General features: G+C 45.2%; 1 protein-coding gene and 1 long non-coding RNA gene across 6 annotated transcripts in view; one reads left to right on the plus strand and one right to left on the minus strand.

Moving 5' to 3' along the window:
• Positions 1-6,388, minus strand: part of EIF2AK2 (eukaryotic translation initiation factor 2 alpha kinase 2) — a 39,961-nt gene extending 33,573 nt beyond the window's left edge. For 3 of the 4 annotated variants that reach the window (XM_086700371.1, XM_086700370.1, XM_025927322.2), the window contains exons 1-2: positions 6,375-6,388; positions 151-282 (exon numbers count right to left, since the gene is read on the minus strand). In XM_086700371.1, the coding sequence (XP_086556497.1) occupies positions 151-269 (119 nt within the window). In that variant the 5' untranslated portion in view covers positions 270-282; positions 6,375-6,388. Of the gene's footprint in view, positions 1-150; positions 283-6,162; positions 6,326-6,374 lie in introns of those variants that run through there. The other variant, XM_086700369.1, reaches the window with a different exon arrangement.
• Positions 6,389-6,397: 9 nt separating this feature from the next.
• The window catches only part of LOC147582335 (uncharacterized), a 29,210-nt gene continuing 21,397 nt past the window's right edge, over positions 6,398-14,210 (plus strand). For both annotated transcript variants that reach the window (XR_015248986.1, XR_015248987.1), the window contains exons 1-2: positions 6,398-6,686; positions 6,925-7,096. This is a non-coding gene — a long non-coding RNA (uncharacterized LOC147582335). The remainder of the gene's footprint in view (positions 6,687-6,924; positions 7,097-14,210) is intronic.

A 14,210-nucleotide genomic window follows, 5' to 3' on the forward strand; every position in this document is an offset into this window, starting at 1 on the left:
AACAAACAAAAAAACAGCAATTTGAAAGACCTAGTTGGCCCAGTCAGTCGAGCATGCGACTCTTGATCTCGAGGTTGTAAGTTCGAGCCCCACATTGGATACAGAAATTACTAAAAAAATACAATCTTAAAAAAGAAAAAAGCAATGTACCTTAAGTTATGTGGAGGTCCTGTCTTAGACAGTTCCTGATACTTAAGTACCATGTTGTGCTTCTGACAGTATACATTAAGTTCTTCTATAAAAAAACTTGGTGGACGATGATTGGCCATTTCTTCTAATAACCTAGAACAGAAGAGATGTTTGAAAAAAGTAACACAGAACATATTTAATCTGATTTTCCCAGTCCAGTTTAGGAGACCAACAGGGTAAGAAGAATCTTCTTTAGAAGACTCATCTCTGGGCACCTGGGTGGCTAAGTTGGTTAAGTGTCCAACTTCAGCTCAGGTCATGATCTTGCACCTCATGAGTTCAAGCCCTGCGTTGGGTTCTGTGCTGACAGCTCAGAGCCTGGAGCCTGCTTCCGATTCTGTGTCTCCCTCTCTGCTCCTCCCCCACTCTCATGCGCACGCGCACTCTCTCTCTCTCTCTCTCAAAAATAAACATTAAAAAAAGAGACCCATTTCAGCCCCACATAAATACAGAGAAGACTTTGTTACAAAATCTTTTTCTCTCATGAACTGCATACCAAAACTTTCTACTTTCATAACTCAACTGGCCAAAAAAGGAAAGGGATCTCTCTCTTCCACTCCACTCTCTGTTTCTAGTGAATGTCAGGTACAAGTTTATCTACCTGCCTGAGAAGGTAAAAAGGCTACAGGAGTAGAATCAGAATTCTTCATGCTGAGAAGAAAAAGGTCGAGAGTGCATATATAAAGTGAAGTTTATGAAATCATTAAAGACTTTGCAATACAGAAATAGACTTCCATATGAAATCTCCAAAATCTTTCTTTGAAAAGTCAATTTGAGGTAAATTCACCTGGGTAAATTATGACCCCAGTTTATGGGTCTCATTGGACCAAGAGAGTAGCAATGACTTAAATCATAAGAAAAATCTAAAACATATATATAGAATCTAAATACAGGAGCTCAAACTGTAAAACTCTTAGAAAAAAAGACATAAGGGTAAATCTTCATGATCTTGGATTTGGCAACGGAATCTTTGTTATCACAGCAAAAGCACAAGCAGCAAAAGAAAACACAGATAGACTGGGTTTTATCAAAAGTAAAATCATTTGTGTGACACAGGCCACTATGAAGAAAATGAATGTACAGAATGGGATATCTATAAATCATATGCTGATAAGGGTCTAATATCCAGAATATATAAAGAACTTTTACAACCCAACAACAAAAAGACAACCTAATTAAAAACTGGCAAAGGACTTGAACAGACATTGCTTGTAAATATTCTAGTACCCCAGGGCCCAGTCCTTGGATCTCCTCTCTCTTCTAACACTCACTCCCCTGGTGATCGCCTCTAGAATTATGGCTTTAAATTCCACCTACACAATGGTGGTGTGCAAAAGAACACTTCCACCCCTCCCTCCTGACTCCTAACTCCTTCTGTCCAACACGCTGCCGCCTGAAATGTTCTTGGCTCTACCCCTTCCACTGCCTTCGCCTGGTCAACTCCTATTTCCTATAGATCTCAGCTCAAATGTCACTTCTCAGACACCCTTGAAGAGGTCCTGGTTTGGTGCTCTATCACAGCTCTTGTCCCCTTTACTGCAATTGCTTATATAACTGTGCGCCAAAAGAGCTCACAAGCTGTAAAAGGGAAGGGAGCAGGCTATTATAGTAGTGGCTCAATAATCAATGAATGGATGCCAAAGTATCTGCAAGACCCCCCCCCACCCCCGCCCAGACCTCCCCCGCCATGACTTGTCACATGCTTTTCTCTTTGCTGTGAATGCAATATGTGAGCCCTCTGTCTACCAGGCAACTCCCACTCATCTGTGAGGCTCCACAAGTCTTCTTTGATGTTGGAGGGCCCACTAGTATTCCTCCAAGGCCCGTCCGCTCCACTTTGCCCAGCTCTGATAACAGCCCAGTGAGTTCTTTGGGAAGTAGGTTCTATGTCTTACTCATCTTTGTATATCAACACCCAGTGGGCAGTGGTAAGTGCTGAACAGTTGAATGGTATACAGGAGAATGAAAGAATGACTCATTAAAATTAAATACTGCACGTTCAATCCCCTCATCTTCTCCTTTTTCTTCATCTGCTGTTTTCTGTGTATCCTTTCTTCATTTATTCAGTAAATGTTTATCAAGTGTCAGGCACTGTTCTGACCATGAGTATACAGATGTGCTCAGGACAGATTATAACCCTACCTGCATTCCACTGAGGGAAGACAGAAAATGATCATGTACAGAAACAAATAAAAGGAATGGCTAATATGATGATCAGATGGCTGAAAGTGCCACAGTGAAATTAAATAGGGGTGCGGCATAGAGGATGAGCTCTGTTGGTGGGGACAGAGGGAGGTGGTTGTAGACACAGTGGTCAGGAAAGACCTTTCTTAGGAGGCAATGTTTAAATGAAGACTGAGTAATGAGAAAGTCCATCATATTAAGATATGGGGGAAGAGTATCTCAGGAACCAGCATGGCCTTTGAAGGGATAACAAAAAGATCAAGGGGACTGCTGCACATTGAATGAGGGGGAAAGAGTAGGAAGCGAGACAGAGAAGTGGGCCAGTGTCACCCACATAGACCTTGTGGTTCACGGTCAGAACTGGTGGATGTTACTACAATTGCAATAGGAAGTTAGTTACAGAAGGTTCTCTAAGTAGTGGGGGGATGTGATTGGATTTACGTTTTAAAGGATTACTCTGATACTATGTAAAGAACAAGGTATGCGGGCAGGGACAGGTGTGGAAAGGGAAGCAGAGCACGTGCAGAAGTAAGGAGACCAAACAGAGGCGGCTGCAGTGGTTTGGGCGAGCGGTGCTGGTGGCTCCCAGTGCCTGGAGCCCGAGCAAAGGTAAAGCCCTCACATGACTGCTTACTGTCGTAGAGACAGGCTTTACAGCCACACGGATCTGGGCTACACCCTCTCTGAACCTTTTATTTATGACTTGAAGACAGGAATAAAAGCACCTGAGTTCAACGTTGTGGGGAATAAATCAGATGAAAAGCATCCAGCAGAGTCCTTCCCACACCATTAACCTTCAATCAATGGTGCTCCTGGTCTGCAATTCCAAAATCCAAAAGGCACTGAAAATTGAGGTTTATTTTGTTTTCATTTGTTTGTTTTGTTTTTGATAGGTGTGTAGCCCCCTGTCTAGACCTGAAATGACACGAGCTAGCTTTATGATACTTTGTCGTCCACTTATACAGTTCACTACGGAAACTGTTTTATTAGAGAGTGCTGCCCCCAAATCCCACTGAGAGCATGGTATAATAAACAGGATGTATGCTGCCCTACCTTTCTAAAATCCAAAAACCTCTGAATACCAGAACACATCTGGCCCAAGGTTTGTTTTTTTTTTTAATTTTTTTTTTTAACGTTTATTTATTTTTGAGACAGAGAGAGACAGAGCGTGAGCAGGGGAGGGGCAGAGAGAGGGAAACACAGAATCTGAAACAGGCTCCAGGCTCTGAGCCGTCAGCACAGAGCCCGACGCGGGGCTCGAACTCAAGGACCGCGAGATCATGACCCGAGCTGAAGTCGGCCGCTTAACCGACTGAGCCACCCAGGCGCCCCGAGGCCCAAGGGTTTTTGATAAGGATCTGTAGACGTACCATAGGAACAGTGTCATTTACTTTGGTCACAACTATGAGACCATATGTCAGATTAGGGGAGGGGATCACAGACTTCAAAATAGCAGTTATGGAAGAGACTGTAAATTCTCTCAAATGCTCTAAATCCTCTGTACTCTTAATTTTAAGTAACTGCCCATCATCAGAATTTAAGTGAAATATACATGCAACCTAAGAAAGTGCTGAATTAACATGTTTGCAAAAGTACTTACAAGCCTGGAAAAAAGAAGCAGCAGGTTTCTTTTCCAACTACTGTAAATTAATCTTGTTTTAAATCTATGTTATCATTTTCCTAAAAGAAATCCCCACCTAAATCACTGACGAGTGTTATGTATCCATCTTACTCATGCCCGGAAGTCCCTATGACTGTGGCTTTGCCCCTTCTGGCAGACTGTTAGCTCCTTGTGGGCCCAGCCCCCTCCCGGGCCTCCACAATGCTCGCCACACAACATGTATCATCTAGTATCTGACTAATGAAATGAGTAAACTATAGGTCCAGGGTTATGGATCCTCAGGGTCAAATAAGCAAATGGAAGAAGAGCACAATCTGCCCCAAATTCAAAACTCCGAAGTAACAGCAAAGTCTCTTTCAGCCCTCCTTCGGCAAGACATTTTTTAGTGCTTAAGAAATCACAGGCTGGGAATGCAAACTGGTGCAGCCACTCTAGAAAACAGTATGGAGGTTCCTCAAAAAATTAAAAACAGAACTACCCTACCACCCAGCAACTGCACTACTAGGTATTTATCCACGGAATACGGGTATGCTGTTTCAAAGGGGCACATGTACCCCCATGTTTATAGCAGCACTATCAACAATAGCCAAAGTATGGAAAGAGCCCAAATGTCCATCGATGGATGAATGGATAAAGAAGATGTGGTATATACACAATGGAGTATTACTCGGCAATCAAATCAAAATTTGCAACTACGTGGATGGAACTGGAGGGTATTATGCTAAGTGAAATTAGTCAGAGAAGGACAAATGTCATAAGACTTCACTCATATGAGGACTTTAAGATACAAAACAGATGAACATAAGGGAAGGGAAGCAAAAATAATATAAAAACATGGAGGGGGGCAAAACATAAGAGACTCTTAAATATGGAGAACAAACAGGGTTGCTGGAGGGGTTGTGGGGGGGATGGGCTAAATGGGTAAGGGGTATTAAGGAATCTACTCCTGAAATCATTGTTGCACTATATGCTAATTAACTTGGATGTAAATTTTAAAAATAAATTAAAAAAAAAACACAGGCAATAGGAAGTCTCGTTATTCTGTAATTCAAAAGAGAATTTATGAATCGCCATTCATTAAACAGATATTTAATGAGAACCTGTTATGTACTAGGTGCCCAGGCAGTACCAGTGAACAATACTCTTGTGAACTTAACTAATGGAGGAACTCAGACAAATCCATAAAAAATGTCACAGGCTGAAAACTACCATGTTGAAAACTGAACCAGAGTAAGGGGGGACTGGGAAGGGAGGTGTTTTGTTTGTTAATAATAGACAGTATTCAGGGAAAGCTACTCTGACATAAGTGACATTGCAGGAAGCACAGGGTAAAACAGGGGAGTCTGGGTGGCTCAGTGGGGTGGGGGTCCAACTTCGGCTCAGGTCATAATCTCATACATAGGTCATGATCTCACCGTGGCTGGGTTGGAGCCCCGCATCAGGCTCTGTGCTGATAGTGGGGAGCCTGCTTGGGATTCTCTCTCTCTCCCTCACTCTCTGCCCCTCCCCAACTTGTTCTCGTTCTGTCTCTCTCAAAAACAAATACACTAAAAAAGAAGAAGTGCAGGGTAAGGTAAAAGAACGGCCCAAGAAGGTATGGGGGGGCAAGAGCTTTCCAGGAAGGGTAAACAGGCAGTGCAAAGGCCCAGAGGCAAGCATATGCTTGGCTGTATCCCAAGAACAGCAATGGTGCCTGAATGGTCGGAGTGGAGAGAGCAAGGGGCCTTGTCTGTGCCATTTACGGAATTCTGATGAGACGGTAAGCCATTGGGATGATCCGAGCAAAGGACTGTCCTGTTCTGATTAAAAGGACCCCTGGGGCAGCGGCAGTGTTGAAAAAAGGCAAGGGGGAAAGGGTGGTAGGGAGTTGGGGCAGGGGAAGGAGGAAGGGATGGGGGCGGGGGGGAGAGGAGGAGACGCGGCGGGGGGGGGGGGGGCGGGGAAGGTGGGGGGAGGGCTAAGGCCAAGCAATCGGGAAACAATTAGAAGTGTCTAGGCAAGGGATTTTTAGCCAGGGCCTATTTAGCCAATCTATGAGAAGTCCAGGCCTCCGTATTTCCGATCTGTCACATCCCCACGTATCTGTTTTCCACTAGATCCCCCCGCCCCCGCACCCCCACCCCACCACCCCGCCACCCCGGCCTGGGAAATTCGTTACTTGCTCTGACCGAAATTCTTCGCGGAAAAAAACAGCTCTCAGTCGCCAGCGCGCTGAGGAATCCCCTCCCCAGCTGCGGGCCTCGGACAGCGCTTCCGCGCTGCCAGGCCGGGGGTCCGCGGCGTCTACCCCCGCCGCCACTTCCCGGGCCGGGGCCGCGCCCCTCGCCGCGCCCAGCACCGCCCCGCGCGCTCGCCGCGCGCCCGGAGCCCCGCTGCTCACCGTGCACCGCCGCTGCAGCCGGGTCCGGGCGGCTCGCTCTCGCTTTCCTTTTCCCCGCCGGCTCCGCCTTCTATGACCGCGCGCGGCCCCTCCCGCACCGACTCGGGATCGCGGGCAACTCGAGTCTCCTTCCGAGTCCGCGCCGCGCGCGCTGCCGCCCACGTGCTGCCGGCTGCCCGCGGGGCGCGCGGGGACTCTCCTGCGGCACCCCCAGCTCCAAGCCCTCCGGCTTCCAGGTGTGTTTGTGGCCGGAAGGGTCCGCCGGGAGGAAGGGAGGACAGAGAGGTGTCCAAGCGCCCGTGGCGTGCGAGGGTGGGTATTATTCGCCCCATTTCAGGATCGAAGAAACTGAGTAAATTAACTCGTCCAGAGTCCTGCTGCTGCTAAGTGGCAAAGTCAGGAGTCAACTCAGGGTCAGGCCTGTAAACACCGAAGTACTCCGTCCCCGTTCCCTTCTGCCTCCTAACTTTCACGAGACTGGGGATGAAGAGACCTGAAGGCCTAGCCTTCCTTCGGTCAGTTTCCACCCATTTGTCTATTCATTCAACAGGTACTTGCCAGCGCTGTTCTAAACACCGGCCGCAGGTCCAGCCATTAGGAGAGCTACCTGCTCCCTGTGGGACCTCGTGGAGTTTTGCTCCCGAAGCCCCTACGGGTAGTCCTCGGTTTATAAGAAACTGACACAGCGATTGAGGAGTCCTGAGGACTTACGATAGGGCAAAGTAGGTACCCATTACTGTACCCATTCAACAGATAAGAAAACTGAGGTCTGGGGCACAGAGAAGTTCAGTAACACAGAAGTTAAGTAAGCCGGAGAGCTAGAATTAGAATTACAAGTCTGTACCCTCAACATCTGAGTTAGAGTGAGGGAGTGAGGTGGTCCCAAGATGGACCTCCGATATACTATTGGCATTGGGCATTGGCTCTAGGACTCATTGCCCACTCCTCTTCTCCATCCCTCCGGAGTTTCAGTGGCTAAACTGAATGGCTAAATTTTCGGTGGTTAAACACTATATTTTCTTCAGAGCCCAGGTCCTGGGCAGAGGATTTAAATTCTGCAAATGTGAAGTACTGGTGGAAAGTTTGAAAGATAGATAGGAGACAGAGCCATCTTTCTGTGGGATTTCCAGATGACGGAAAGCTCCAGAAATAGCAGGGATTTGCATGAGACCATTTACCAGGTTTGTGGGTGCGTGGTGTCTGTGACAGCAGCAACAGCGGTAGCAGTGACAGGTTTTCTGAAGGCCCTGAACTGCCCAAGAGAGTTTAAAGACAGGAAATGACAATCTCAAGCGTGGTCAGAGGATACAAGCTTTAATAAATGCCCAGAAGCACCTCTTATTTCATGTAGACTCAGGGCTGATGTTGCAGAAATTAGGTGCAGAGTCTGCAGCTGCAGGTAACAGAATTTTGCAATACAAATTTAATTTGCAGCCTCCCCAGGTCTCTTCTATGACCATTGAGGGCATTGAATGGGAAAGAATGAGGCCCTGGGAATTTGGGGGGATTTGAGTGAATCCAAGTACTACTGCCCTCCCAAATACTGCTGAGCCTTCAACAGTCCTCTGCCCATGTTTGGTAAGAGTGGTACAGCCTGGTTTGAAGATTATAAAGTAATCACCTTGCAGGGAGGTGCTGATTCTCCAAATGCCCCATCCCTACCTCATACTTTCACTCCTAGAACTAGAATCAGATGCTAGCATGCCCCAAGAGGATACGGACAAGATCTGATCCAGAGGAGATAGTTTATGGAACAAAAGATTTGCAAACTTCCACTAATTTTTATCAGCAGAAACCCAGGAAATATGCATGCAAATGATTCGAAAGGTGGCATTTAGAAATGAATGTAATTCAGATTATGTACTCAGTGTGCTGGCTCCAGCAGCTGGAAATGGCTCATTAGAAATGTTACTGCAACCTGGGCTCAGGGGTGGCCCCCATTAAATGAAATTGTGATGCCAACTAATACAGATAAATCAAAAATACTCAGGGAGTCAGGAATATTGGAGTAGAATGATGGCATTCATTCACTCCCTAGCCATGCTCCCCAAGAAGATCCAAAGGACCCTTCTTCCTCAGGCATTGAGGAAAATATTGGAGTGAGGATCCATTGGAGTGATGTATCCTTGATGTATCCTTGAAAAACTGTGTAATGCCTGACCACTGTAGATTTAGAGAATGTCAGTGGGAGGTGCTGCCATTGGAAAAGCTCCCTAATTTCAGTGGGGATTATGGCAGGTATCTAAGACCCCCATGGCACTCACCCCTGCTCTGTCAACCCACAGCACTGAGCTCATGGAGAGTTCCCTGTGACCAGATGACTGAGAAAGAAAAAATCGAATGAAGCACAGTATACTGGCGTTAATCAGAAGTGGATTGATATATTAAAACAGCCCCTCTGGAAGGTGGCCCTAAAGGGTATTGGGAGAAAGGAAATCCAGCAGGCAGAACTTTGAGCAGTACATTTCGTTGTCACTTGGAAAGAGAGCAAGCCAGTGGCTTGAACACACCCAGTGTCTCAGAGGCTAGCTGGAGATTCAGAGATTTGGAAGGAAGAAGATCAGAGGGTTGGTCATAAGCGGTCTGAGGAAAATGGTGTGGGTGAACCCCTTGGACACTATGAGCATATAGTGAATGTTCATCAAAGGCACCTACTACTTCTGAGGAGGCTTTTGAGGAGCAAGTGGCCAGGAAAACTTCTGTAGAGGTCAGTCAGCTTTTCCCCAGCACACACAGTGCTTGTTCACGATGAATAAGGAGACGACAGCAGCAGCAAGGTATGGAATGTGTGAGTTCATCGACGCGAAATTCTCATCAAGGCTCATCTGGCTGCTGAGCACCCAGCAGTCTCCCATCAGGGACCAACTCTGAGCCCCAGTGTCGAGTACCATACCCCAAGGTAGACCAAGCGGCCACTTGGTGGCAGACAGGTTACACAGGAGCCCTTCCATCTGGAGTGCACAGGGATTTGCCCTGTGGGGAGTGAGCATTTATTTCAGGTACGGATTTGCATTTCCTTCCTGCAGTGCTTCTGCCAGCATCATCATTGTTGGATATTCTGTATACTTGCTCACCATCACAGCCTGTCTTGCTAAGAAACCCGTTTTACAGAAAAATGAGGCAGTATACTGACTGCTGTAGAATTCAGTAGTTTTATTATGAACCTCGTCACCCCAAAGCAGCTGGCTGTACAGGGCAGTAGGGTGGAGTATTGAAGGCTCAGGTGCAGCCCCAAGCAGGAGTATACTGAGTGTATACTCAGCTGAGTGTACTGTCCTTCGGGCAGTGGATGTTCTAAACCAGATTGCTGTTTCTTTCATGGCCAGTACACCTGAACTCAGGAAACAGTAGAAGTGAGAGTGTTGTGTTCCACAATGAAACCTAGTCATGCCCTTGCAAAATAGTGTTTCCTGTTCCTATGACATTGGGCTGTGTTTCCAGTAGGAGACACATAGTTCCTTGAATAGGAATTTGAAACTGCATCTGGACATTTCAGGTTCATGATGCCATCAGGCCATCAAGGAAATAAGGAAGTTACCAAACCAGCTGGGCTGATTTATGGGAAAATAGTGATGTAGCCACGCAACGGAGTTCGAGACAAGCATGTCTTTAACTCAGGAGTTCCTCTTGAGTTCCTTCTAGTAACTCCCTGTTCAGTGATACATGTTAGTAGAAATCTACAGCTGTTCAACAAGACAGGACTGTTTAGGGCTCAGATCCTTCAGGATTGAAGGTTTATGTCACCCTACTGGCTGGGAAGATTTCTGAGGGCAAAGAGAATAAGGAATAAGGAATAAGGAAGTAATAAACACCAACTACAGTTTCATGACCTATTGCATTTTTCTTCCTTGCTTTGTTTTTGTATTAATAAACTTCATTGCTTTTCCCTTTCCTTTTCTATGAGATTTGCTGGTAGTGGTTAATTTTATAAGATAGTCTTCTGGTTAGAGTGTCTTACGGTAGAATTTGTGACTAAAAAAGAAGAGGGAGGAATATCACATAGCCATGGGTATAAAGACTAGGGGCTCGGATAAGCATGTTTTCATTTGAAGAAGGGAATGGGTGCATTAGGTGGGAACATAGTTCTGTTGTCTGCTTGAAAGATTATTAGTGCAAGCAGTGGACTGCACGATATTGTTCATTTTTATTTAGCTTCTAATCTCACTCCTTTCTATGTCTCCCTGTCTCCTGGATTACAAAGTATGGAAAGTTAAAATCACGTTGCCAGATTTTTATGGAATTAAAATTCTGGAGTTCTGCTAATGACTGATGAGCCATGGTGCAAGATTTGGAAGACGGAAGGAAGGAGAAGGCCATCCTCATGTGATAGAATGAGCTGATGAGCAAACTTCTGTGCTCATGACTCCAGGTGCCCTTGTCAGTTCTCCAAGGGTATGGTGCATCCGTGGTGGCAGCCGTGGTAGAAGCAGTGTCAGTGACAAGGTCCTGAGCTCTGGATGGCAGGTGCAGTGGAAGTCTCTTGGTTTTCATTCTGCCAACCTTTCCGACATATATGCATTCATTTCCCACTGAATCCTTATGCTTGACATACTTATAGTGGTTTCTGTTTCCAGTACTTCCCAAAGAGAAATCTCCCCTAAAATGGAGGCTACACTGAGGGGGTAGAGTTGAGAAGTGAAGGTTGAGAATCGGGCCTTTCTTTGAGCTCTGGATCAAGACTAATCTGAACCAGACCCATCCTAGGCCAGTCAGTTGTAAGACTTCTCCCCTCCTCTTCTTTCTACTATAAACCTGTATGTGTTTGATTTTGTTTATTACATCAAAAGGATCCTGACTGATTTATATTCTAAGTAACACTTCTTGGTTTTTTTTAAAAAAAGTCCCTTCGTTCATTAATTTATTCAATAAATATTTATTGAGTGCCTACTATGTGCAGCATTGTACTGGATACACGATGATGGCACTATGTCCTTAAGTGTTTATGTAGAAGTTAGTTTCAAAAAGATAGAGTGTAAGAAAGGAAGCAGGCATTCAGTTGATCTTTATTTTTTTAAGTTTTTAAAAAAAATTTTTAAATGTTTGTTTATTTTTGAGAGACAGTGAGCAGGGAGGGGCAGAGTGAGAGGGAGACACGGAATCCGAAGTGGGCTCCAGAGCCCGATGTGGGGCTCCAACCCACGAACTCTGAGACCATGACCTGAGCCAAAGTTCAACGCTCAACGAACTGAGCCACCCAGGTACCCTTTAAGTTTTTTTTTTTTTTTTTAAGTTTATTTATTTATTTGGTGAGAAAGAGAGAGAATGAGTGGAGGAGGGTCAGAGAGAGAGGGGGACAGAGGATCCAAAGCGGGCTTTGTGCTGACAGCAGAAAGCCTGAGGCGGGGCTCAAACTCACGAACCATGAGATTGTGACCTGAGCCGTAGTTGGACACTTAACTGACTGAGCCACCCAAGCACCTCTTGGTTGTTCTTTATATACTCTAAATAGTAGCCTTTTATTTAGTAACTTCTTCAAGTCTCTGCCCTGCCATTTTACATTTTTGGGTTTCACTTTCTTAATGACACAGTTTTACTTTTTAAGTTTTTTTTTGTTTTGTTTTGTTTTGTTTTTTTACTTTTTAAACTACATCCAGCCTGGGGCTAGAATTGACAACTCTGAGATCAAGAGTCAGGACTGAGCCAGCCAGACACCCCACAAAGATGTTTAGATTTTAATGTAGCCAAAAACATAAATTGTGTCCTCTTTGTGCTTTCTGTTTCTTCTTTAAGAAATCTCACTCTAGTTATAAAAATATTATCTTGTATTTGCTTCCAAAAAACTAAAGCTTTAACATCTTTTTTAAACATATGGTTGTTTAATTTGCAAGAAATTCATTTTTGTGAGTGATAGAATGTGAGAATCTGATTTTACTTCTTCTGTATCATAATCAATTGTCTTAGTAGCAAATATGGAAGAGTGTAATTTCTTCCTAGATATGCAATGGCAGCCCTGTCCTCTATGGGTCAGTTCAACAGCTCTGTTTTGCTCTATTTGTCTACTCCTGCACCAGTCATGGGGGTCTGGGCATTAAAACCCAAGCGTCTGTTGCTGACAAGTCTCTCAGTAAATGGTGGCTTAATGTCATCTCTGATTATTACTTGGTCTCCTTCTCTGTTCCATCTGTGGTTTTGGGCCCTGATGAGTCCACTTACTCTACTGGGGGCTGAGAAATTCAACTAAAAGAATTTGTAAGAATTTTTATCCAGACTTTCTTGGTGTTCTGAGGGAAGGGTTTTCAGGTTATGTAATCCACCATACTACCAGAAATAGTAGTCCTGCAGTCTTTCTCAATACAAATTTTTTTTTAAAATTTTAATATTTATTTATTTTTGAGAGAGGGAGAGAGAGAGAGACAGAGTGCAAGTGGGGGAGGTGCAGAGAGAGAGAGGGAGACACAGAATCCGAAGCAGGCTCCAGGCCCCGAGCTGTCAGCACAGTGCCTGATGCAGGACTCAAACTCACAGACCATGAGATCATGACCTGAGCCGAAGTCAAATGCTTAACTGACTGAGCCATCTAGGCACCCCTCTCAAAGGAATTTTATTTAACTTTTCTATGAACCCTTCTATTCTTCACTGTGACTAGCTATGGTGTAAAGATTAGGGACTGTTGAGATGGCTCGTCCAAAACTTTCTTTACCTTCTCTCATAAGTTCCACCTTACTACCTAGGGTTCTGTGGTCGAAAAGCCTTTATGCCAGAATGACACAATCTCTAATATTTAGTTTTGAATTAAAGGTTGTGTTAAATAGACATATAATGCCCCTTGAGAGTGGGGCCTCCACGAGGCTCACTGCAGGGACATACACAGAGTAGATGAGCAGTGAATGCATTTTCCTTGAATTATATGAGGATAGGATTTATTCATCTTAATTCAGTGCAGAGTTGGAATTAAATTCCCCCCGACAGTAAGTCTGAGATAACCACAAGTGCTTTGGTCTGTAGTGAGGGACAGAGGAATTATTCTGGGAGGACAAAAAAATTGTGCATCACTGGGAGGCCTGTCTCATCTACACACCATTCAGACACCAATTTACGTGTGTCTCTGATAGTATCTGCTTATGCTCTTATGTGAACCCAGAGCATGAAAGAAGTTACAACCCCAGCATGCCACATGAGCAAGAGTATCCCCTTTGGACAGCTAAATGGTCTTTCCTCAAAAAGCAAATGGGCGCCTGGGTGGCTCAGTCGGTTAAGCGTCCAACTTCGGCCCAGGTCATGATCTCAGTTTGTGGGTTTGAGCCCTGCGTCGGGCTCTGTGCTGACAGCTCAGAGCCTGGAGCCTGCTTCGGATTCTGTGTCTCCCTCTCTCTCTACCCCTCCCCCGCTCGTGCTTTCTCTCTCTCTCTCTCTCTCTCTCTCTCTCAAAAATAAATAATAAACATTAAAAAAAAGTTTAAAGGGGCACCTAGGTGGCTCAGTCGGTTGGACATCTGACTTCAGCTCTGGTCATGGTCTTGTGGTCTGTGGGTTCGAGCCCCGCATCAGGCTCTGTGCTGACAGTGCGGAGGCTGGAGTCTGCTTCAGATTCTGTGTCTCCCTCTCTCTCTCTGCCCCTTGCCCACTCACTCTCTGTCTCTCTCTCCCTCAAAAATAAATAAACATTAAAAAAAAAAAAAGTTAAAAAAAAAAGTGAACAAACAACTCTGCACTCAAAAACTTCAATGTTATCATTATTATTAATGTTTTATTTATTTTTGAGACAGAGAGAGACAGAGCATGAGCAGGGGAGGGGCAGAGAGAATGAGAAAAAGACACAGAATCCGAAGCAGGCTCCAGGCTCTGAACTGTCAGCACAGAGCCCGACGCGGGGCTAGATGTCACAGACCGCGAGAT

This window comes from Puma concolor, chromosome A3 (assembly GCF_028749965.1).
Source record: "Puma concolor isolate L17-30 chromosome A3, mPumCon1.1.hap2, whole genome shotgun sequence".
Lineage (NCBI taxonomy): Eukaryota > Metazoa > Chordata > Mammalia > Carnivora > Felidae > Puma > Puma concolor.